The following is a 25,363-nucleotide window of genomic DNA, read 5'->3' on the forward strand; positions in this document are numbered from 1 at the left end:
GCTGTGATATCATATCACAGAGCAATGCTTTGAGAATTTGAAGTTCCCTAACACCTCAAAAAAGTATCAGTAGCATTCTGAGCAAGACAGCACAAAGTATGTCCTTAACAAGCCAATGGACGTAGCACGCTAGACGAAGAACAAGTTTGCCACAGAATATCAGGGAATACTGGAACAGGAAAAGGAGAATGCTATTCCTACAGGCAATCCTGAGGAGGATACTTAAAGGTACTCACATTTCTGTTAAATGGTAAAATGTCATCAAATCTTTTATGCTTATGCTGTCTTTTTCATTAGCCACATACTGAGAAAATGAAAAAAATAGCCCCTTAAAAATTTATTGAATCATTGTGTAAAGTGGTTATTGATTTCCGTTTTAATTAATAGCATGCCTGATTATTTTTTTTTTATCTTAGGGCTAATGTCAGTGACCTAATTTCTATTAAACAATTAAATGTATTTGTGTATAGGGCTAAAAGCTTTTTCTTACAGCTTTTTCCCAGTGAGTTTGCATCGTGAATGACTTAACTGACTGCATGTGGTGCATGTCTCACCGTTCTGCTCAATAGAGGGTCTGCAACCTTTTGGAGAGGACTGTTCATGTTATGGTGGCATGTGGTAGATCAGAACTGCTAGTTTTATGATCATATGAAACATAGACAGAGTGAACTGTTTATGGTATTTCACGAAAAAATTAGCTTAATTTCAATTATTAGGACAAATTTGGTTATATATATACATATGTGTGTGTGTGTGTGTGTGTGTGTGACACACACACACACACACACACACACACACACACACACACACACTAAGATATCTGGACATCTGTTTAGTAATTGTTGTTTAGTGACTGTTACCGACCACCACCAGAATACAAAATAACTCTTGAAAGCTATAAAAAAAAAAAAAAAAAAAAAAAGCCTCTCTGGCTGCAGTGAAACACTGGTGCCGTTTTGCCTTAAATTCCAGAATGTCTTGGTGTGGTTCTATGACCTGTTTTCATGTTATTTTTTGGTTAATTCATTCTAGTTTGAAAGTTACAAGCTACAACTGAGGACTTATCAGGCCAATTAACAGTAGTTTACATGCAAAGTCATAATAATACTTGTTCTTCAGCCTGCTGATTACCTAGAGTTTTGCTTCATTAGCCAATTTGACCCAAAATAGCTGGTTTTCATACACCAACCATTTAGAGCCATGGCTGTGTATTCTTCATTTAGTGCCCTAAGGGTAGGTTTCTGGGAGAAGGCCTCAATAGTGAATAATCCACATTGGGAACTGCCACTTTATTGTTCCAAGATCAATGGTTGTAATAAAGGTTACAACCTATTGATTTACTTTATCAATAGTACATAATCAGTCACTGACATGAGTGAGAGGCACCCTATGCTCCAATTGACTTTGTCTGGAGATCCAGATGCATCACTTTTTCCTCAGAGATTTCCTTTCTCTTTTATCTAAAGCTAGTGATTAGGCTAATGCAGCCAGTTCTCTGGCAATTAATGCTCTTATTGTTATGCAGCTGGAGTGACTGAGTAAGGGCACTCATCATTTAAGTGGCTGTCGTTGCTATAGGATACAGAGGCCACATCATTAGTACATTTGATTTAATGTTTTGTTTTTCTCTCTCTCTCTCTCTCTCTCTCTCTCTCTCTCTCTCTCTCTCTCTGGGACCATGCAGCATTGTTCTATGACAGACAGTACAATCCTGTCAGGTGCAGTGTTGCTGTGATTAATTTGGAATACGTGAATGTATATTGCTGTAGCTGTATGAGATCATCTACTTCTGGATCTCTGAACTAGTTTATGGGGGAATAAAACCTACTTCCTACATATGGGTTACATCCCATTACAAAACACATACAGTCTTACTTCTTTGGTACTTTGCAGAGTAATCCATAGTTGTTGTCTAGTGAAACATTAAAATAATGCATTTTCATCTGATGTTTTGGAAAAGCAAACTGTAGAAAAGAGGATAGCCAAGTCAGTTTTAATTAGGAGAATTAGACGATTTCAACATATCTTTGTCAATTATGTCATTTTTGTATGGATCCTTTTACAAGCTGAAAAGTTGAAGATAGTCAGTGTTCATTATAGCTGTTGCTTAGTATTGTCTGGATGCTTTTACTTTAAATCCAGACGGAGCATTTGGCAGGTGGTTAGGCCTGTCATAGCTGCTTGGTGTCATCAGGGACCTGTGTGACACATTCCCCTGGCTGAGGCACTGCGATAATGTAGGCTGATTAATGTCTTGTGCAATTCGAGTGAGGGGTTACCCTTAGCCTGACAAATTTAATTTCTTTTTTTCTTTTTTATTTAGGCTTGACTGTTAATCACACACCATCCCATTAGCATACCTTGCATGTTCCACTGGAGGTACTCAGGTTGCCAATGTTCTGGCAATGTCTAAATTAATAAATGCCCAGCATTGCAGTGTTTTTATGTCTCTTTTATTATTAACTAAGAGATAAAGACCAGAGATCAATAATTAATTATGGTCCGCAGTTTTACAGTGAATCAAAGTCATGGTCTGCCTGCATTATGCCGTTTGCAGTAGTGTGCCAGGTTTGCTGAAAACTTAGTCGCAACAAGTTCTGCCTTAGCATGCTGTCATCTGTTCCATTTACAAAGATCCATTTGTCATATTCTACTATAGCTGTGTGCCAAGATTCACTGTTTCCTGCTCTTGCTGTCCTGAAGGTGTCTGATCTTTGAAGGAATTGTATCATGACAGAACAGTAGAGGGGAGGATCCAAATGCAAGGTATAGCTTAAATTCCAGATAGAGCACAAAAACCCCCCCACACAGTCCAGCAACTGGCAGTCAGAGAAAAGGCAGTTGTCTAAAAAAACAGGAGGACATGGAACAAAAGGTACAAAACCATTACAAAAGGTACAAAAACATTACAAAAACATTATCAAAAAAAGAGCATAGAGGGGAAAATAGAGCAAAGATCCAAAAAACTGTAGAATAACCAGATAATGCTGAGAGAGTTCACCAAAAGCAATACTTCACAAATATACTTCACAAATACAGAGAGGTAAATGAGGAGATAGACAGAGTTAGTATTCAGGGGAAGTTGGTTAGGAAGGCATGATCTGTTGGATAGAGATGATTGACTGGGTGAACTGCAGTAGTCACATTTGAACTGTCTCTGTGTGTGCCCAGCTGTCATCATTGTATAGACATGCTTTGTAATTCTGCTTTTTGGTTATGAAGTATGTTACACTTAGCAGGCACTGTTGTTCGTAGAAATTTAGAAAATTTAAAAAAAATCATCTTAATGGATGTAATCCTTTTTCCAGAACGCTAGCCGAGTGCCTAAGAATACAATTCAGCTAGAATCTTGTCATAGAAAATATACACAAGGAAAATTAACATTAACAAGGAGGAACCTTTTTTAAGGTTCCTCCTTTTATAAGGTTTTGTTTATATAAATAAATTAGTGCAGGAGAAGTCCAGGAGAAGTGATTAATCAAGTGCCTTGAAGCATCTTGAGATTATTCAGGTGCCTCTTGAAGAGGTGGATCATTTGACTCCACTGTACAACAGGGAGCTAAAGTTAAGTCCACCACAAGGGTGCTAGTGCATTCTTGAGGAGTATCTTCCTGTCTCTTGAGGGGAGGTGGTTAAGGATGGAGGCTGAAATGTTCTACTCATAAGAAATATGCCATACTGTCATACTGGGCACAAATTCTGGTGAATGTTTGATCAATGAGGTCCTGTATGATATTTATAACAGTTATCTCTCACAGCATTACACATTCCTTCAAGTTTTTGTGATTAATGGAAAGGCTTGGTTTGTTTGACCACCACTTATAATTTGAGTCTGACTGACTACCTGTGTGTGTGTGTGTGTGTGTGTGTGTGTGTGTGTGTGCCATTGGGGGAGTACACACTGGATCGACAGATATCTTACACATTTTCTCTGCATAATTGCCTTCTCACTAGAGAACCAAAGAATACAAAACTGTGATAGTCAAAGGATGATCTCTAAAATTATGCTTCTTTAATATCTCCATGTAAAATGTCCATGTTTTTTCTTTCTTTTCTTTTTTTGGTTGTTTTTCAGCTAATATGGAAGAGAAGAATTAGGTAATAAATGCATCAGCAAAAACACAGGACATCACTATTGATTTGTAGTGGGATGATGCCTTGGGTTATCGGAGATATTTAGTGGTAGATTCCTTTAAGGGCTGATTTGTGTTGATATGTAAGTGATAGAGCTGTCCATGCACAATAAACTTGTATTGATCTTCCTCTTCCTTTTGAGCTGATCTAATATACACACACAGTCTCTTTTTCTCTCTATCTGTCTCCCTTTCTCTGCATAGGCAGTTCACATTGCATCATGGATTCCTGTAGCCCTGTTTTTTTTCTTACTTCACTTGCCTAAAACCTGTACTCCACTAATCACAAAAGGATTCACTGCACTTTATTTTGTATCTTGAATTTCAAAATCATGTGACCGTCAGTTGTCTGTTGGTGCCTTGAAAAGCACTTAAATTAAACATAACCAGGCACTTGTAGGAAGTTTATATTTGCACTTGGCCTGTCTTGTTTAATAATTCCTCTCAGATTTCATTGAATCTACTCCTGAGCAGGATTTTTGACGGTCATCAGTCACATGTACTGTTTGAAATACCCGTGTATGTGATTGAAGTCTGTGAAACCATAGTTATGTATGTGACTGAACTGTGTGAAGCCTTAGTTCTGTATGTGATTACTGTATGACCTGTAGACTCACAAGCAGTAAATCCTTGCCTGATTGCAATTGTTGTAAGGTCTTTGTTATTGCTATGTAGCCTAAGGAAGTACCTTTAGAGATGCTTTGAAGCATCTTTAGATTATTCAGGTACCTATTGAATAGGTGGATCTTTTGACTCCACTGTATGACAGCGAGTAACTCCACCACCGATGGTTCATAAGGAATATAATATCTTCACCAAGGTCCAGTGGATTCAGAAAGTATTCAGACCCTTTTACTTATTCTACACTTTATTGTCTTGTAGATTTCATTTTGAATGTATATAATTGCCATTTTACTAATCTACACTTACTCATAATGACTATGTGGCCACTAGTTATTAGGGAGTTCTTAAAATAATTAGGTTAAAATCAAAAATATCTTACTCACATATGTATTCCGACCCTTTGCTATGGCACTCCAGATTGTAGTCAGGTGCATTCTGTTTACTTTAATTATCTTTGACATGTGTCTAGAACACAGCTGGAGGTCACCTCTTGAATTTTGAATCGATTGGCCATAGTTTGAAAAGGCTCACACCTGGATCTACAAAAGAGCTGGGTCTGCAAGCAATCTGGCAAAGCATAGACCAGGACAAGGATATAAAAGAATATCTAAGGCTTTTAGAGGCCTCAATAATTTACAAATTAAAGAAGCTTAGCACAACCTTTTCATCTTATTAGGGCTGGTTGTCCAGCATCCAGGAAAGAAGGGCCTTCTCTTCTTCCTCAAGGCCCATTAAATTCGACAAGTGGCACATGTGGTGTGAAGAGCGTGGAACAGAGTTCCTCTCAGCTCCTTGTTAACCATATTCCGTTTCACCTGCCTACTCAGTTCATGTTAGATGAGGCAGAGAACTTTTCCAAAGCTGAAGGTTTACCTTGTTGGAAAAATAATAAATAGAAACAAAAGCCAAATAACTTCAAATGAATGAATGAATGAATGAATGAATTTATTTATTTGGCTCCATTGTGTTAAGTTGTATAATAGCAGTTGGTAAGGGAGTGATTCAATGGCTCTTTTTTATTTCACATGGCTATGGGAGCAAGGGAGTCTTTTAGTGATTTGTTTTCATTTTGAGGTCTTTGCTGGTACTTCAAGCTGGGTTGGAGGGGAGCGTACCTACCCTTGGAGGACATCAAATGAGCCCATTCTGAAGGTTCTACTTGCCATGCACTGGTCAGATGCTGGTATTTCTTGGGAGGCTGTCCATATATTTCTAAAATTTTTCATTAAACCATATATTTTCTGATTTACTGTTTTACCATTTGACTATTTACTGTTACGAAAACACAAGCAGTTACTTAGATATTTAGGGGCATATAAGAAAGGTGGGTTTTGCATATTGCTTATTTTGCTGACACTTTATCCTTTAAACTGTGCTTTTCTTTTCCAAAGCACCATGCTATGCTAATAAGACTCCAAAAGCAAATGCTTTTTCTATTTTAATTGCTCTTTTTCTTACGTTCTTCTTTGCAGTCCTGGAAGGCTAGCCCTAGAACTTCAAAGTGATTTGGCTAAGAATTTGCATCACTATTAATTTGCATAAAAACCGTTACAAGCCATGAAAAGACTCAGAAACATCAGTCATCACCATAGCTATGTGGGGAGGCGCTTAAATTGATCAGATATTTTTTATGATTTTATTTTAATATACTTGGTCGATTTATCCTTCTATACCCCGGTCTGCTTTCCATTCAGCTCTTTGATAGATAGAAGGTAATCTGAATCATGTATACAGACTCTTACTTGAAAGTTAAAATGTTAATCAGACACAAAAATTGCATTTTATTCTTGCCAGATATTCACCAGAGTACATGGTGAAGCACGATGCAGTTTTAATCCTGCATTACTGTTAAATCACCCAATCGTCTGAGATAAAAAAAAAAACTTGGACTACTGTCAAGTAGCACAGAACTCTCTAGGTGTAAACAGTGAAAAAGGAAATGGATGCCACTGAACAGACAGTTTTGGTGCCTACAGACTTCTGCAAATTGCTATTCTGAAGCTCTGAAAGATTTATGAATGTGCTACTCTTGGTACACTGCTTAAGAGGCCAAAATGCTTATCTTCCACTGATGACATCAATCTCACAGAAGCCAAGGCTCGGAGAAAGAGAGTCTGACAGTGGGGCATAAAACAGACTGGAGGAAGGAGAGAGGGAAAGAATTGAGAGAGAGAGGGGCTGCAGGGTGACAGACTACAGCTCCTCTCAGAGGGAAGCACTGCTTAATCCAACCTGTTCCAGTCAAACAGGCGAGAGTGTGAGATTCTCTCTAGAATACAAGTGTGTGTGTGCGCGCGCGCGTGTGTGTGTGCCTGTGTGTGCATGTGTGTGTGTGTGTGTGCGTGTATGTGTGTGCCTGTGTGTGTGTGTGCGTGTGTGCGTGTGCGTGCGTGTGCATGTGAGTATGCGCGTGTGTGTGAGTGTGCATGTGAGTATGGAAGTGTGTGTGAGCATTGGGATGATTTAAGGCTGTGGAGACCAGAGATATATGCACAAGGGAAAGTTGACAAATGCAAATTCTCTCTTTTCTCTCGAGTGGAAAAAAAAGCCTTGCAGTTCTGCCATAGCACTTGTACCAGTTTTCTTTGATTTTTCAACCGACTCAAAGAGGCACATTTTGACCAGTGAACAGTGGCAGAAAGGAATTCCCCTGAAATGCTTGGTATTCAGGCTTAATCTCAATAGCCAGACCTGGACACAGTATCACAAGATTTATCACTCAGTAAGAACACTCAGTAAGATTTTCTACAAATTGACTTATCTACAAGTAGGTAATATCCGTCCGGCTACAGCCCGAGTAATCCTTTTTGAAATGGGACTGAAATGGGCTGCATTGTGTAAGAAGGCGAGTGTTTAATTTTTCTCAGTCAACAGAGGTACAGAGACCGTAGGTGAAAGGCGCGTGCGCTCGCGCATGCCTACGCAGACGCAGCCACTCGGTGAGTGGCCAAGCAGAGGGGTTCCACTTCTCGCACCACGCTGAGCTTTGAATCGGTCCCCCTCGTGTGATATCGCGTGTGCGTGTGTAAGCGGCACAGGGCAACATGTTGTGTGGAATCCGTAAGGAAGTGAAGAACACCTTGGGTGAGCGTTGAACTTTGCTGTCATATCTTTAGTGTCTTCATTTCTCTTTCATGCTGTGCGATCACAGGTCATTTTACGTGACCAGCACTAGACAATATCCCTGAGTAAACACGTCTGGCATGTGAATGTAATCAGATAAGGCTCATCACTTGTCCTGTGGATCATTGTAACAAATATTGCGTTGTTGTCTCATGTGCTGCTTTAGGAGGTGATCTTTATTGTTTTCAATAACTTGAAGGACTGCAGCTGAGGGAGTTGCTGTAGGCAGAATTAAGATTGTTATTAAGGCTCAAGTGGTTTGTAAGGAGGTCTGGTGTAGGAACACGTGTGTGGACTAGACCTGTCCACTTCTTTATTGCTTTCCCATCATCACAAATACCTGTGCCATGTGGTTAGTATGCTGCACTTACTCCATATGCATCATAGCTGATGTTTCAGTTGATAACATTTAAACATATGTATAGCTCTACAAGTGTGACTGACCCCCGCCCCCCCCAAAGTAAATAAATAAATAAATCAGTGATTGATATGACGTTAATTGATGTTGTGTTCTAACAATACCTAAATTATATCAAGTCAACTGTGGATTTTCTTTTCATTATAAAAAATTGATAATTTAAACTGAAACATTTCCTTTCCTTAGATTAGCTACATGCAGTTACATCTTGATGGTAGACAGTGCTTCTGTCTCTTACTTTGTAAGTGTTATGGTGAGTTTTAAAACAGGTTAATCGGTTTCTCATGAAGTAAAATCATGTTATACGGTTAGGCTTTCTTTTTTTCATTGCATTGGCTTGTGTCACACAAAGTACATCAAATATGCCTGATGATCTATTTTTGCACCGCAAATAGGGTGAGTCTCATAAATACAAAGCTTTAGTTGGATCTTAACCGATAAGGAGAACTGGAGAAATTGTTAGGTCAGATTGGTCAGACTGTCCTCACACTGCAGAGATTCAATACTACAATGCATTTTGTAAACCAAGCCCTGATCTAGTAATCTATTGATTATTGTATTGATAAAGTTTTATTTTGCATGTAAGGGAATACCCAATGTGGCATCAGTGATACCCATCTTAGAAGTTAAGCCAGATCGTGTTAAAATATTAAGAGTGCTCTTTGCTTTGTTGTCAGAGATCGAGTGATCTTCCTCAGCTCTGGGGAGGGATTCAAGAGTCTGTGCAGCATCTGTGAGGAACAGAAGCAGGAGTCATGCTACAACGCTCTGTCTAATGTTCTCCCCATGGGGGAGAGAGGCATGGATAGGTTGTGTGTGTATGTGTGTGTGTGTGTGTGTGTGCGTATGTGCGTGTATGTGTGTGTTGCCTAAGTGTGTGTGCACATATGCGTGCAGGTGTGCGCATGCGTGTTTGAGTTTGTGTGTGTTGTTCTGTGTATGTGTGTGCATGAAGCAAAGCCTTAGAGATTTTTGTAGAGAAAGATGAGAAAGCAGAGGAAAAAAAAACGTTAATAAATATGTTTCATGTGTTACCTGAGCTGCCTAGTGTAGTTCAACAGTAATATTCCATGTTATAACAAATTATTTAAGCCTATAACACTAATAACTAATACTATATATGTAGTTATTATTAAACTAACATAGCTATCTGTAACTGAATCTGTATTCTTTTCCTTTTTGTGCTTCCTGTAATGCATTCCACTGCTCGCTCTCACGCTCAGACACACAAACATGTGTACACACCTGTCTCATCTTCTCTCCCTTCATATATACCTCTGAGATGTTGCTCTACACCAACACACATTGTGTGCCTTATGTCCATTTGTAAGATTTGCATGCTTATACAGTCCTGCATGAAACTATTATAATGGCAATAAACATTTTATGGAGCCAAAACTGCCATCATGGGTTGACCTGGTCTGGTACAATTAACAAGCACACCAATCTGTTAGTCTTGCATTTCTGTGTGCTCTCCAACAGATTCTTCTTTCCCTTGATAACAGATCATGTGAAAACAAATCAGGTAACATCGAGGGTAATGATAGATGGTCTCATTTCAGCATAAGTTTTAATTAGGTCTCTTTGCAGGTCAGCACTAATTAAATGGGAAGTCATCACAATAGCTTTAAGGGCCACTTAGGTTAGATAGGTAGGTAAAATAAGCCAACTCCAGTGATCAGGCCTCTAAATGCATCACGCTTTATTGAGATACCAACATCCTGGAATTTCTTAAAGGGAATCAGTATATATATGTCCATGTGTGTTGTTTTTATACTTTTCAACAGTAATCATTGCTAATCGTTTATTCCACTCCTCCTTACTTACCACTAAATTGTTAAAAAATGAATGATCTATCTTTTGAATATGTCCTGATAAGATGAACAACCAGCCATTTTAACCAGCTTTCTCTGCCTCCCACGTGCAGAGGTTAGACCCCCTGCACAGCACAGCCAAGTGAAGCATCCTCCCTTTATGTCTTGCCTGACTAATCTCACATTTTACACAGCTAGCAATTTGGAACTACTTATTACACTAATTGCCGCTTGTTTTTTAGATGCTGCTTTCCTTTTTTTACCCTGTTATTCAGCAGGGTAGTGAGTGAAAGTGCACTTGGTATAATTACATGCTTTTTTGAAGTCTTACTCTTACAATAATGCCCATAATCACTGCATATTTTGCAGCAAATTGCTTTGGTACCGTGGTGAGGGATAATACGGACTGAAAAAGAGGGGAAAGCCTAAAATGGTTCCAGCATTTTAACGGATTCTTTCAAACAATACAGTCCTGTTTGTAATTGATTTTCGCCTTTGTTTGGAATGTGTGTCTTGCAGGGATGATAAAGTAGCTTGGGTCTTGATGATAAACTAGCTTGGGTCTTGGGCCAAGAGCACCCATTCTGTCAATGTTCAGTCCCTCACAGAACTACCACTCTTTTTAAGTAGCCTGTGTTTTTTCACCAAATGTTCATCAGGAGAACCCTGTGATTGGCAGCAGATCTGGCATTCCATTTACTCAAGGCCCTGGAGTAGTTATTCTGTATAGCAGTAACTCCATAACACTGTGGAGACAGATGACCCATGACTGAAATAACACTGCCTCCCATATTCCTACATACCATCTCCCCTCTCCAAATATCTTCTTTCCCTCTTTATAAGCATTTGCTCTGTGTCACCGGGAGCCATCGTCCCTTACCGATTAATGCTTGCCGTCAAAACACTTTAATTCATTACAAGCTTTATTGATTGCTTGCCCACATTGTTTCCGTGTCACATAACTTCCCCAGGCCACAGAGGTTGTTGGCCGTTTGTGGGGAAAGTAATGAGCTAATATCAGCGCAGCATGGGCAAGTGGTCTCTCCTTCGTACCTGTCTCAGACTGTGTTCTATCCTCTTGGCAGGTTGTTACTTCACTTGTGTAACCTCACGTTGAAACATGGTGTCAGCCTCAAGCTTGGATCACATTGTGGCCTCCATCGGTAGTGAGGCTGGTGCAGCGGGGCAGAGGTCAGCATGCTAGAATTTGTTTGTGCTCAGTTAGGCTGCGTGTGTACGCCTCACATCGCTCTTTGAGATAAAAACCTTGCATATATCACAGAGGCTGCTCTTCCAAAGGCATCTTGGCTCATTCCTTGAATCTTCTAGCTGATCCAGGTTCAGTGATCTTACAACCTTTACTTAGATGGTGGGGGCTTGGGGGATAGGCTGGGAGGCATGTAGGGACTGCAGAACTTCAGAACACAAGCCATCTCAAGCAAGGCTACACACACCTTACCTCACCCTGTTGTCATGGCAATGGTGATTTGTCTGATGGCTGTGAAATACAGCTAGTTCACTTGGGCCAGGGCTCATCAGATGCATTTTTAACAGCCACAGCTGTGCGCCTATGAGTTGCAAACTCATAAAGCTTAATGCTCAGATGTAACTTGTAATATTATTAGTGTGATGAGTTTAGAACTCATCACATGGCATCGTGCATGGCATCAAGGTGTTGTGTTCTCCAAACTGATGGGGAGAAGAGAAGCTGGCAACACGATTAACTTCACAATTAAGCAGGCTGCCAAGAACAAGATTGATTTTGCCTGTCAAAAAATCTCCAAACAGAGGAAATAGTATGAAAGTAAGTGGTTCTTGTCACATAATACCAAGTCTGCGTTACTGATAAATGGATCCAGCCTCAAATATTAAGTTCATTAGGAATGTCAGAAAAGTGATGAACCTGGTTTGTTCTTTCCTCAACCTGACACCCAGCCAAGAGCTCAAGTACAGTAAACTCATTCCTTCAGTTTTTCAAATTAATCTCCCCTGCCACAGGGGTCCTTCAGGAGCTTTGGGCCAATGTAACACTAATACATAGTCACACAGTTCATGGGAAAAGACGGCACTGCCGTTTCCAGCATCTTGCTGCACTGATGAGCTTTGATCTCGTGTGCGGACTGTCCCACTGGCTACAACAGGGCCATGCATGCATCTGAGGTGGGGGCAGACAGGGGAGGGGGTACATGTTTAGATGTTTTAGAGAACCTTCACTCCCATCATTCCCACTTTGTCAAACAGAGGGGATCTTGGACCATCATGCTGCCTAATTGCAGTACTTAGCCGCATCTAAGTGTCAGATAAAAGCAGCCTTTAAAGCAGCAGGTTACCTAGCAGGAGCTGGGGATTTCTGTAATGACTATGGATGTTTATCAGTGGTTTGGTGGTCTTTTAAAGCCTTTAACTGAACCTTCTAGAGGACGAAATACTAAGAAAGAGTTATGTGACAGATTTTTATGACATGAACATGTAAATAAAGCTTGTGGTTTTTTTTATAAATGTCATGTGCAGCCATGTGTATACTTCTGGTTCGAGTATTGCATGTTGTGCCTGAGCAGTTTTAAGTGTGTTTTCGCATGTGGTTGTGTGTTTGCTTTCTTTGAACGTCTCCTATACATCACCTAGGGCACAGCCTTTTTGTCTGGTGCTAGCTCTCTAGCTGCTCACTGTTGATAATATGGAGTAATTAACGAGGAAATGTCGAGTCTAAATAACAAGAAAGCACATCCTCTCTGACTCCCCAGCTCCCTTGCCTTCATGTACTGACTAGACTAATTAGTGCCATTTGCTTAACCTGATAACTTAAAACACACACACACACAAAACTCTTAATGGAACAACAACACAGCAGGCAGCCAACTGAAAATGCAACCAGTCTGTGAAGGCAGGACCTCCATAGTAGAAAGTGTTTAGCAATAACAGTTCATCGGTTAGCATATTGCAATGCTGATTAACTGTGGTTCCTTTTTTTCTTCAGATATACTGAGTAAAAACAAAAACAAAAAAAACAAACAAAAAAAACTTGATACCAATCAGCACATCGATTAAGCTGTTAAGAAACTGAAGGTTTTGTATGTTCATAAGAAGGCTTCAGGTTAGAAGACGTACATACACGTTTAAAGAATAGACTGTACAAGCGTGAGAATTCAGGGGGGAAAAAGAAGAAAAAAAACTCTTTCTGTATGCAGCATATCAGTATATTCAGTAAGAGGCCAGTTTGTTGTCGTGTTCTTTCTCGCCTACTTTACCGTTCGTGAGACAAAGTTGAGATTTATACTTCTCTTCTGCAACCCAACAAAAACCAGATTATTCGGCTTTTAGCGACTTCGGTGCGCGTCACGGTTAAATCATCTCCTTTGATCTGTGAGTTGGGGGGATTTCTAAAGCCGTCGAGCAGGCAGATTAGCAGGAAGCTGGTCTTCACGACAAGGGCTGATGCGGCAGAACCTCCGCGGGTCCGGCAGGCAGACTGAAATTCGCTAACGCTGGTGTCTAATCTGACCGTCGAGCCGTGTCGGCAATAACCTTTGCAGACGCTACAATCGTTTCGTAAATTTGCACTTGTGGAATACTTCGTCCTTCTGTTGCCTGTATCCGCTCTTTACCACGACATTGGCTTTGTGTGACATTGGCAAAGTGCTGTGCGTTTTGTTCGTTCGTGTCTGGCCTTGAATGTTTCCAGAGGATTTCTTTTATATTATTTATTTCTACAGTTTTCCTTTTTTGAGGGTATTGCATCTTACAGGCCCAGTGGGCTGCACAATGCGTCACTGTCAGTAGGATAACCATTACATTAGCCGTAACATGTCTCAGGAGGGAAGCCTAATTATAATGCGTTTTGATGCGTGTCGTGCTCTGAAAGGGAGCAAAAATGTTTGAACAACTTGAAGAAATAAAATCCTCTGTTCTGTTCAGGTATGCATCCTAATATACTGTATGATGTAAATATGGAGCAACCCATATAAACTACAGTATGTAACTTTTGCTTTAGCAAGTATTGTTTTACTGTGGTTCAAGGCATAGAGGTAAATGTCAGAGTAGACTGCACTGGGAACAATGGAAAGTCATAACAAAAAAGCTTATTCACAACATCAGATTCACCAGCTATGACAGTGTAATATCGGCAGTATCATTCCTTCCGTCACACATTTTTGACCATTTCCCTTCTCGAGGTCTGATCTGATCTTTCTGCTACAGCTGCATACTTTATATCTGTCCCATGATGTACCGAGAGGAGTGAACAGCAAACGATCATATCGCTCAGCACCAGCCATGTTTTTGTCACAGGCGGGAGCCGGTGCAGGTGGCCGATGCTATCTGAACACCGCCTGTGTCGACAGGCACCTTTTCAACTCGCCGCAGGCTCACCGTGTTACGATCAATAGTTCAGGTGCCGCCGAAGTCACGTGACCACCCGAGCACTAATATGTAAAACTGTAGTAAAGTACACACACACACACACACACACACACACAAACGTGTCAATAACTCAGCAAATTATCAAGGCCTAACAAACTCACTAGAATGTTCACGTATTCTCATGTCTGAATTCATTACTGTTCTTACTTTATTTGCAATTCCTTAATGGTGTCCCATAGGCGTTAGGAAAAGCTAAGTCCTTAGCTGTAAGTGCCAAGGAAACTATTATTAATGACAGGTGTACAGCATACAAAGGAAGTATTAATTTTTAACACTTTTTAAAATTAATTACAGGTTAAAAAAAAAGAGGCTAAATCTGTGGCACACTCAATTTCAGAATGAGAAGAGCCCTCACAGACACTCGTCTTAATGGCACCACAACCCTGCAGTCCTATAACACAGATGTGTTTGTGGGAAATGTTTTTACATGGGTTACAAACTTTTGTTAATCTCTAATTAATAAAACAGTGCAGTGTTCAAGGAGTCATTTTAAACACATTAGCATTTGGATGTTGAGGGGAAAAAAGCAGTATACTATATAAAAGGGGTTACAAACATAAAATGCAAACTGTCAGATTATTTTCTAAAAGTTTCTTGTTGTTGCTGTCATTGTTGTTGTTGTTGTTGGATTTTGTAATTCCAATTTAGACAGTACAGCACAGTCCCAGGAATAAGCTTCCTTTGTGGTGGTATTTATTGTGACATCACAGGCCTTCACACCAACTCATATCCTCATACACTTTTACCTCCCTTCTTTCTAATGCAGTTCCCTGTGTCTGAGGGCTCTGTGATGGGTTTGTAAGAGTCATGTGTCTCTTCTCTCTGCAGATGATGGCCCTTACTCTAAAGGGAACAAGGAGTCAACAGGACCTGACAATTCCCTCACCTCCAGAAGACAGAGTATCCCAGGTACACTCAAAGCCTCTCTTTATTCCTCTCTCTCTCTCTCTCTCTCTCTCTCTCTCTCTCTCTCTCTCTCTCTCTCTCTCTCTCTCTATCCCTCACTCTCACGCCCACACAAAAGCTGAATTCCACCCTGGAGAGACCCAGCGCTACCCCGCTCCCTCCTCCCTTGTTTGATGTTATAGAATGTGTTTATCTGCAGCCCGGTGGGGATGTCTGCGCACTTCCTGCCAGGACGGTTTAGTTGCTTGCTTGAGCTAGAGAGCTTGGGGCTTTAGTGCGCGCTGCTGGCGGCCTTCCTGAGGTCTATCCCGCGGCCTCTTGAAACACAGTGTCATCGCACCAGTTTGAAGTGCCACAGCCAACTTCTGTCTTTTGTGCTTTTAACAGAAGGGGGAGTATTTCAAGGAGATGCAGATTCCCATCTTTAGCTAATTGCATTAACTTAAGACACTTATATTTGACACTAAACGATAATGAATTTTCAAACCAGAGTAGATATGCTTTGCTTTTGATGATGACTGCAATACACATTTATATAATAAGTTTCTGAAAATGAAAGCTTTTTTTGGTTATTGGTGTTGTCTTTATAGAGTACATCAAGTTCCTCAAGCCCAACCTCTATATTGCCAATACGTGAGCATTTTAACTGGTTTAAGTCTATCCATCCATGCTTCCTTTCTTTTGGAATACGCCTGACAGTGACAAATAATTTAAACTCACTTCTGCAGATTCCCCTAAGAGCTACTTAAAGAAGCTTTTCTCTAACTTTAATCCTAGACAATGCAGTATTTAAAAAAAGCATATGTGGACCCCATTCATCACTGATTAGTTTCTGACAGCAGGAACAGTGCTGACTGTATATTATTTGGCTGGTGGACATACATGCGTGCGTGCGTGCACCAACACACATGCGCACACACACACAGAGATACACACATACACATAACTACCAACCATTTTTGTTTGAAAAGTAACAATGAATTAAATACATTTGAGCACATTAAACATATTTAGCATGTTTGGCACAAATTAATATTTAATGGAAAATTAGGCATAATCACTTTTAGCTAGAGCTTAAATGATAAGCATACCTCATCTGTCTGAAATGTCTCACCTCAGCTTTGAGTTTGGGCCAAATGTGATGTGTAATGATTAAAGCTTTGTGAAATGAATGCATACCATGACATCTCAGTGGAATCACAGGCAAAGCATGAGTCCAAATCAAAAATCCCTTTAAAACAAGAACATAAATGAGAAAGTCTAGCAAAAACAAAATAACAAAACCACCAGAGAGAAGGTCCTGAACAATGTAACAACTGTGAAAAAAATACCAGGTTTAGAAAGTGAGAGAGGCATAGTGAAAACACTGACAACTAACATGAATCTGTGGGCAAATTGGGTTTATTCATGTGCGGGGAAAGTGGTTACAGATGTGGCGTGTTCAGAGGAAGGTGTATTCAGAGGAAGGTGAATGGTGTCTCTGTGATTGGGAGGTGTGAAGGTGATGTGTGCAGGTGTACCTGTGACGTGGAAGTCGGAGCGCATGAGGGCTCCTGGGAATTGGAGTCTTGCCTAAATGCAGGCTTGTACTTATGTTGGCATGACAAATACTTAACAAGCTTGGTTTAGGAAGCGGTTTATAGAATGAATAAATACCCAAGGTGCTATTCTAGACTATAGCTAGAATTGTCTCAATCCCCAGGAAACAACCTGCCATTGTCTGGAATTTTATCAGCTGCATTGCATTCATTGCTCTCAAATGAAAATGAAGGAATTAGAGTCTATGGCTTAGCGCGTGCAGAAACACTGGGTGTCCATTTAGAAGAAAATGAGCTTTTAAGTACATGGGTTGTTAGATTTATTGCCTCTGTTGGTTTAAGTTAATTAGCTTTTATTGTTATTACTAGTGCTTTGCACGTCATTAAATATTTTGCACAGCTTGTTTTGTTTTCTAGATTTGAACTGTGAATAATGTCATACTTTTCACAGAGATTTACTACTATTTATTAACATTATTCTCCTTGTTATTTGGTACTGATTGTCCATTGCATACATTCCCCCATTACATGTCAATACCTGTAATTTGGCAAGACCATGATTGCTTGTACACACACCAGACTTTTTAAGGAGGCTGCTTCTGTCTGAAAAGTTTTTGGGGAAATGTCTGCTGTTCTTATCTGCATTTCTTGCTAATGTACTTTTTAACATTTGTAAAAGTTTGGGATCCTGGAAGTAAGTCTTATTAACTTTGTGGAACATTTGCAACCACATCTGTAGTAATTTGATTTACTTTTTGGATGATAAGCCTAGTGCATGCAATGTCTGAGAATTTCTTACCAATTTGAGTTCATTTGAGTTACTACTCCAGAGTTACTACTCCAGAAAAAGTTAGTAATAACAAATGGCTTGCCATAATTTCTTTCCTGGAGAGTGTGCCAGTGTTGGATGGAAACTACTTCTGTGTTTTGTTTTGTTTTTGTCATTTTCTCTTTGAATCCTGTGTCACGTCGCAAGAGACAGTCTGTTCATATTAAAACACAGGCAGTTGAGCAATCACTCCTAGATTCTCTAACAATATGTGTCATCTCTTTTAGACCTCTTATAAGCTGATGGAGCTTTGAAGAGAACTGATTATATGTCCAATGGAGGAGAGTGGATTTGCTTTGCTTTAGCCACTGAACATGGTACAGATTAAGCCATAACAGCCAAAACCTCATATAAAACTGACACACATCATGTCTCCTCCGTGTTGAAACATGAATTAGGAAATGTGCAAAGTTTACATTTTGGCTTAAAGGTGTGGTGGGGCCTGCAAAATAACCCATGGCAGGCTGTCTGATTATGGAGCATGGGTGGTGTTTTCGAGCTGCTGAGAGCCCTTCCTGGGGCCTGGCCGTGTGTGCGGCGCATGTGTTTCTGGACAGAAGAGCTGAGGGGGGTGACACTGGTGGAGCTTATCAAGAAGGAGGGTAGCACTCTGGGCCTCACCATCTCAGGAGGAACAGACAAGGATGGAAAGCCTCGCGTCTCCAACCTGCGACCGGGTGGCTTGGCAGCCAGGTGAGGGGTGGACATGCACACCCACATACATACACGCACATGCACGCACACACCCATACACACACTTAGGCGCACACATATGCACACAAACACAAACGCACACACCTTGTCTTCCCGTTGTGCCCTGCTATAGCTGCAGTCAGACAAGTCAGAACACATCAGCAAATCAGAGGATGATAACCAGAATCACTTGACATCTCACTGGGGTAGAAAGCCAAAAGAATATTAAGGTCTGTTCAGGAGGAGATGAAAATGTGTGTTGAGCATTTGCATTTTGGGGGAAAACATGGAAAATCACCAACTCAACATCCTCTGTAAAGGTGAGCAATGTAGGCATCTAAAAGCACAGATTTGTTTGTGTTCAACAGAATATGAGAGCGAATTCTGAGTGATATTGTTTACAGCAGCGTTTGCAGTGCTACAAGGGATTTATGAAACAAAATCCTGGCTAAGAATGAGTAATTAGCCCCAGAGACAGAACAGTAAGAGAACAAGTTTTATAAAAAAGGATTAATAGATAAATTATATATAAGTGCAACCAACACAAACACAAGGCAGTGTACAAATCCTTGTTCACTGTCAGTTTACTTTTATTGTCTTTTAAGCACTTTCATGGTCCCTTAACTTACATGGTATAATTAATCTGAACAGATGATAGAAACCCATGATTCATCAGTGCTTGGGAAGCTAGTCAGTGCGATACCAACGACTTGGTAGTTGCTACCATTCAGATAGAGCTCAAATTGTTAGACTTGATTGCGCATCTGTGTATATTTTAACTTTCAACTTTCAGAATTATACTAATTTTAATTTAATTTTTAAATAGAAAAACATCACACCATTTCATATGTTTATGAAGTAATTTAATCCTCAAAAATGAGGGAACATTATGAGCAGTATATACTTTAGATTTCATATTCCCTTTTACTTTCAGGTACATTTCAAGAGTAGTTTTTTAAGCAAAATACTGTAGCATTGGGCAGAGAAGAAGAATCACCAAATGCCCTTTCCCATCTTCCCTTTCATTGAACATGCCATTCATTAAAGAAATGTCACCAACAACAGCAGAGAGCTCGGTAGAGAAAATGGGGTAACCAAAAGTAAAACACGTTCCTAATCTCTATGTAGACCAAAAAGAAAAAGGCACGACACAACACGCCAGACTACACAATTCAACTAATTAACAAACAAATTTAGCATTCAAATTAAACTAAAGGCGCATGGCATTCTAGGATCCCTATCCATGCTCTGCTGTTTTCCCACAGGCCAGTACTCTAAGGTTCAGCAGCAGACACCACCATACTTTTTAATTAAGTACTTCAGTACTTTAATTGAGTAATTATTGACTCTGCCGTTACTTCTTCTACCAGTGCTAATTGCCAATGCTGAAACATACCACAGCAGACATTGTAGTCCCATCTAACTGAAGTCCTGTGTATCTTCTTATCTGAGAAGTGAACCATTTAGTCGGGGGCTTTAATGTATAGGGTACACACAAATGTACTTTATCTATGCACAGACGTTCAGTTAGTTCATGGTTTTTCCCGCTTCTCATTTTCTACTACCTATGCAAGATAGTCAAGAAATATTCAAGCTGCATGTGTCTGGCATGTTATGTAGTCTTGCCCTCAACGGTGTTCTACAACTCTCTGCAGCTGGAGCAAAGAAGGTGAGGCACAGCTAGCGAGAACACATGAATATCAGGCATCACGGTGCTGGGTCACACAGACACAAAGGCCACTGAGAGCAATCAGTGGTTGTTTAGCTTATTAGCGTCTAAATGAGCATATGTTTACTATATATGTGTGTTCAGTAGCAGATAAAGTATTCTTACCCTGGACAAATGACTAACAATTCAGATGAGAATTAAAGTATGTGTCCTGATAAACAACCACTGTATAGTTGTGGTGAATTAAGAAGGTAAAAATTAAGGAATTGTCTTAATGGCATGTTAATTAAAGGTTGAATTTGAATATTAAATGCTGACAATGTTAGTTATGTAATCTCTGGAACAGATAAAACATGGCCCTTTGAAAATATACTTTAATTTATGCAGTACCACCTTTTGAGAATTGAACTGCCATCATTTTTCATCCCCATTTTCCATCCCTGAATATACCCCAGAGGTTTAGTCCATCCCTTTCTAAAGTTGGATTATGATAATTCGCTGCAGTTTCACCCGATGCTGTATCACCTAACCTGAATCCTGCACCATCTGTGGTCCAGGAGTGACCAGCTGAATGTGGGGGACTACATAAAGTCTGTGAACGGCATCAACCTGACCAAGTTGCGCCATGATGAGATCATCAGCCTGCTGAAGAATGTGGGCGAGCGTGTGGTCCTGGAAGTGGAGTATGAGCTGCCCCCAGCTGGTACGGAGTTGAGTACCGTCACATGGCATGTCTACTTTGATGCAGGTGCTCCGGTTACCCCATTGACATTTGTGGAGTGTCATCTGTATGGGCTGAGTCCATATATACATATATACATACACATATGTCTATATATATCAAGCATCAAAAACATTGTGCTCCTGGGATCATTGTATTCACTAATTGCATATATAGGCCTATATTTTTGTCTGTTTGCATTGCCAATTGTTGCCATGGCTGCAATGAAGTAAAGAAACTCAAAGAAAAATAACTGATATACACTCTGGGAACTTTTAAACATCTATTTATATACAAACATCTAATATATACAAGATCCACCTCATATAAATGCAGAAGCATTTTGCTTGCACAGCTGAAGAAAGACCTCTGTCCAAAGCATCCTATTTCTCTGGAAGCTTTTTGCACTTCACTACAGTCAGTCAGTCAGTCAGTTCCTCACTCCCTCCGTCCGTCCGTCCATCGATCAGTCAGTCATATTCGGAGGACGTGCATTTTATTTGTGCAAAAATTGAGTGGTGTGCATATCAGGAGAGAAGCATGTCCCAAATATTTGAATATGCATGCATAGTATATACTTCACAGTATAGCAATAATGTCTCCTGCAATTCCTGGTACTATACATATGACGTTTTGATTTTAAAAAATAGTTTTAACCTATATTTTATGGCTTTTTACTGGGTTCAGTAATGCAATACCTTCTAGAATGTAAGCTCAAAGATCAGCCATGCATGTGGCATTGAATATGAAAGACGTGTCATAAGCCAACCTTGCACTCTGCCTTTTTTGCCCTTGCAGTTTGTGTTAACATGATGGTGATTGTGTAAGCACACTCCCTGGTCTGTCATGAGTCTGGCAGACATACTGGCCACTTTATTAGTTTTGTGCTTTTGGCTGACCTTCTCCAGTGTGACAGTTTTATGTGTGAATCTATTTACTGAAATGTCTGCCAGGATGGCTGCTGGACTAGCACAACGTGGTGATTTGATAAATGACACGGTGCTGGCGTTTTCACGCTTACTGGTTTCCTGTTTTGTTTTGTTTTTTCTGTAGCCCCAGACAGTACCTCAGGTGTTATATCTAAGACAATCGAGATATGTTTGCACAAAGAAGGCAACAGCTTTGGCTTTGTCTTGCGGGGTGAGTACATGTGCTTTGCTCCCCAATTTTTATTTTCAGTGTCTGGTTTTGCTAATTTTGATCTAAATAAAACAAACGCTGCACCAGTGTTTATTATTTATTTAGGCATAAGCCTGTATTAATTCAGGGACATTTCTTAACTAAGAAGTGGAATAGGGACAATTTTTCTGAATACTGCGAAATTTACTGTCATTCCTGTTTTGCTTTATATGTTATATCTAGGAGGTTCTCATGAAGACTGGCACAAAACTCGGCCATTAGTGGTTACATATGTACGACCCGGAGGCCCTTCTGACAGGTACGCCTGAAAAATTTTGTTTTTGTTATTTTTATCTTTTTATCATTATTAGTATACAGTAGTTTAATGCTTTTATAAACATTTTGAAACTATACTTTTCAAATCCAACGACCATTTTGTGCTGCCTAGCTGTAGCTATACATTACATGTAAAAAACCATTTAAAAAAAAACTAGTATTGCCTGGGTAATATAATTACGCTCTCTCTTAAAAATTGTGCCAATTAAATGATTCAGACACATTTAACATCCATTACAAAACAGCACTTTTAGGAAACAGGAAAAACATTTTATGTCAGTATTCTTCAAAGTTTGGATCCATTTGAAACCACCAAGCAGTACTACAGTGTTTGTTGTTACTATTGTGGTGACCGTTGTTGGCCAGAGGAGAATGGGCCCCCCACTTTGAGTCCTATTTCCTCTCAAGGTTTCTTCCTCATGCTCTAGGGAGTTTTTCCTTGCCACTGTCAGCCTTGGTTTGCTCAATAGGGCTTGGACTCGGACATTTGTAAAGCTGCTTTGTGACCACATCTGTTTTAAAAAGTGCTTTATAAATAAATTTGACTTGATTTGTTTGCTTCCTTTCTTGCCTGTTAGGTCAATTTTTTTCTGACACTTTTTAAATACAGATCTTTTAAATCCATAAACATGTTAACGTGTTAACATGTTTGAGCCACCATCGCCACATGCTCCATTCATCAGCTTGGAGACACTGCTTATTTGCCGGGCTCAGTGTCAAGGAGTGGAACTTTTTTTTATTGAATTTTTCTACCTTTAATGTACTTCTGTGTACTCTGCAATAGCATTGTCTAGGAATATACATATATCAGTATAGGACTGATATGAGCAGATACTTAGTCTTAAATAAATAATCTGGATGGGGCAAAAAAACTTGATCAGGATATATCTAATCAGCACGGAGGATGTATCCTGAAGCTGAGAGAGAAAGAGAGAAATTTCTGCCGTCTGTGGCAAGTGCAGAAGGAATAACTGAACACACTGCATCTTGAAGCAGCACAGACATGTCAGTGTTCGTTCCAGGGCACTGCGGGTTGCTAATAATCAAACGCCCCACGACAGGTTGCAAAGAGCAGAGCCAAATGTGTTTTTTCCCATTTTCACCTCTTCCGTCACACGGTACCTCTCTGAGCTGCTGGTATGAGTTGTCATTCTGGTTCTGGTATTTTATAAAACATTGGCGCATCGCCTGCAGGGGCTCCCCAACTTTGAAGTGTAAACATCACATATCCAGGAGGGGTGGCGGTCAAGGATGTACTGCACAAACAATCGAGCTAGAGCCTTCTAGTCATCTGGTCTGTGTTGTTATGGCAGCACTGCGTGTTCTCTTTCATCCTGTCAGTGTAGCCAGTGACCCAACAATGCACAGCAGTTTACAAAAGATGGACTTCAGAACATTATTAGTGTGTGCATGTGAAAACATATGACCTGTTCATAAGTTTAAGATCATGTATTTCCCTCTAGTCATCTCATGTCTTAGATCTTGAATTTCCATTGGAATACCTCATGTGAACCCTAGCTTTTTTTTATGAAATGTAGAAAAATAGCTTTCACTTATGGGCGCTAGGCTTCCCTTTAAAGGAACAGAAGTTGTACACACGGTGTACCACAAACATTGTGAGAGTTGCAAACATGAGACAATGACAAGTACTCACTATTCACTACACTACACTGCCTGGTGTGTTAGTATGTAAGTACATTTGATTTATAGAGCACATTTAACACATCGGCATCAACCAAAGTTAGGGATAAAAGACATGGCTCAAAACATATCATATAAAATGTACTACAAATGGAAAAATAGCCTCATCAGCGTGTATTGGCATGTACCATTGATTAGTGAAGCACATGACCATAACTCCCTCACCCCTCCACCCCCATGTCTCACCCTGTTTGTGCAGGGAGGGCACACTGAAGGCAGGGGACCGGCTCCTAAACGTGGATGGTGTGCCCTTACACAGCGCCACCCACAGTGAAGCCCTCAGCGTGCTGGCCCAGTGCGGTCAGGAGGCTCTCTTTCAGATTGAGTATGACGTGTCCATTATGGGTGAGTGGAGCTGTTACACCCGCATAATGACCCTGCGCCTTCCTCTCCTGCACGAGCCAGAGCATTAGCCCAAAATCCACCTCTCTTTAGTAGAACACATCGTGTAGTTAAAAGTAGATATGGATTTTTTTAATGTTATGGGATATATATGTATTTTGCTAAGAATGTTATTTATTGTAATTTCTGCAAACCGATACAATATGCTATAAGTGAGAGGCTGTATGTTATATTTAAACAAATGTAAGTGTTACAGCATATGCATACATGGACTCAAAGGATGTTTTGCAAAGAAATGCCCACTACGGACTTCAGAACATGGCCATTTGGTTTAATGAATCCTGAAAGCACAGAATTTATAATTTATTTATAAATGCTTTGGATGATGGCAACATAAGGTATGATTCCGGGGCTACAAGACTGGGACACGTTTTCACACATGAAGTGAAAATATAGCACATTTCTCTCAAACTGAAGTGCTTGATTTATCAGTGACATTTCGATCCCTGGTTTATCCTATCAATATCATGTTATGTACTGCTAAATCTCATAATGTTAGAAGAAAATTTGGGAGGCAATTTGAGTACATCAGAAGTGGCACCACACGCCGCCTCTCCTCAGAGAGCTCAGCCCGTCTTTCTAACTGCCCCTCTCACATGCCAACAGTGCCTGCTCCATCTGGCTGATCAGTAGGTTACTGACCTCAAGTCCCCAACTACAGCAGGGAATTTTTTACTTACACCTGTACCCAAACCCAGACACATGAAGACAGGGTAGAGAGTGCCTCCCTCCCCTGACCCATCATTTGGGCATTACCCACAGACTAGGTGGTCAGAGAGGAGGTTTTGCCCTCCCCCATCATTATTCTATTATTGTTCTACTGTTCTTTATCATGCTTTCACTAATGTGTTAATCCATAATTCGGTATTGCATTCGTTTAAGCAACAGTTCAGACTTCCTCATTGTTATGGAAGTACA

General features: G+C 40.2%; 1 protein-coding gene and 1 long non-coding RNA gene across 9 annotated transcripts in view; both read left to right on the plus strand.

Moving 5' to 3' along the window:
* Positions 1–7,644: 7,644 nt before the first annotated feature.
* Positions 7,645–25,363, plus strand: part of grip2b (glutamate receptor interacting protein 2b) — a 49,539-nt gene continuing 31,820 nt past the window's right edge. For 7 of the 8 annotated variants that reach the window (XR_014119375.1, XM_081705400.1, XM_081705402.1 and 4 more), the window contains exons 1-7: positions 7,645–7,841; positions 15,360–15,440; positions 18,362–18,497; positions 20,724–20,869; positions 21,941–22,027; positions 22,250–22,325; positions 24,243–24,388. Coding sequence is in view for 7 of the 8 variants with exons in the window: in XM_081705400.1 (XP_081561526.1) it covers positions 7,802–7,841; positions 15,360–15,440; positions 18,362–18,497; positions 20,724–20,869; positions 21,941–22,027; positions 22,250–22,325; positions 24,243–24,388 (712 nt within the window). In the remaining variant the exon portion in view is untranslated. The remainder of the gene's footprint in view (positions 7,842–15,359; positions 15,441–18,361; positions 18,498–20,723; positions 20,870–21,940; positions 22,028–22,249; positions 22,326–24,242; positions 24,389–25,363) is intronic. The other variant, XM_081705403.1, reaches the window with a different exon arrangement.
* Positions 8,496–9,696, plus strand: LOC145653067 (uncharacterized). The gene is made up of 2 exons (XR_014119377.1): positions 8,496–8,551; positions 8,976–9,696. It is a non-coding gene; the product is annotated as an uncharacterized LOC145653067 (long non-coding RNA).

This window comes from Electrophorus electricus, chromosome 22 (genome assembly GCF_041902795.1).
Source record: "Electrophorus electricus isolate QZ-2024a chromosome 22, ASM4190279v1, whole genome shotgun sequence".
Lineage (NCBI taxonomy): Eukaryota > Metazoa > Chordata > Actinopteri > Gymnotiformes > Gymnotidae > Electrophorus > Electrophorus electricus.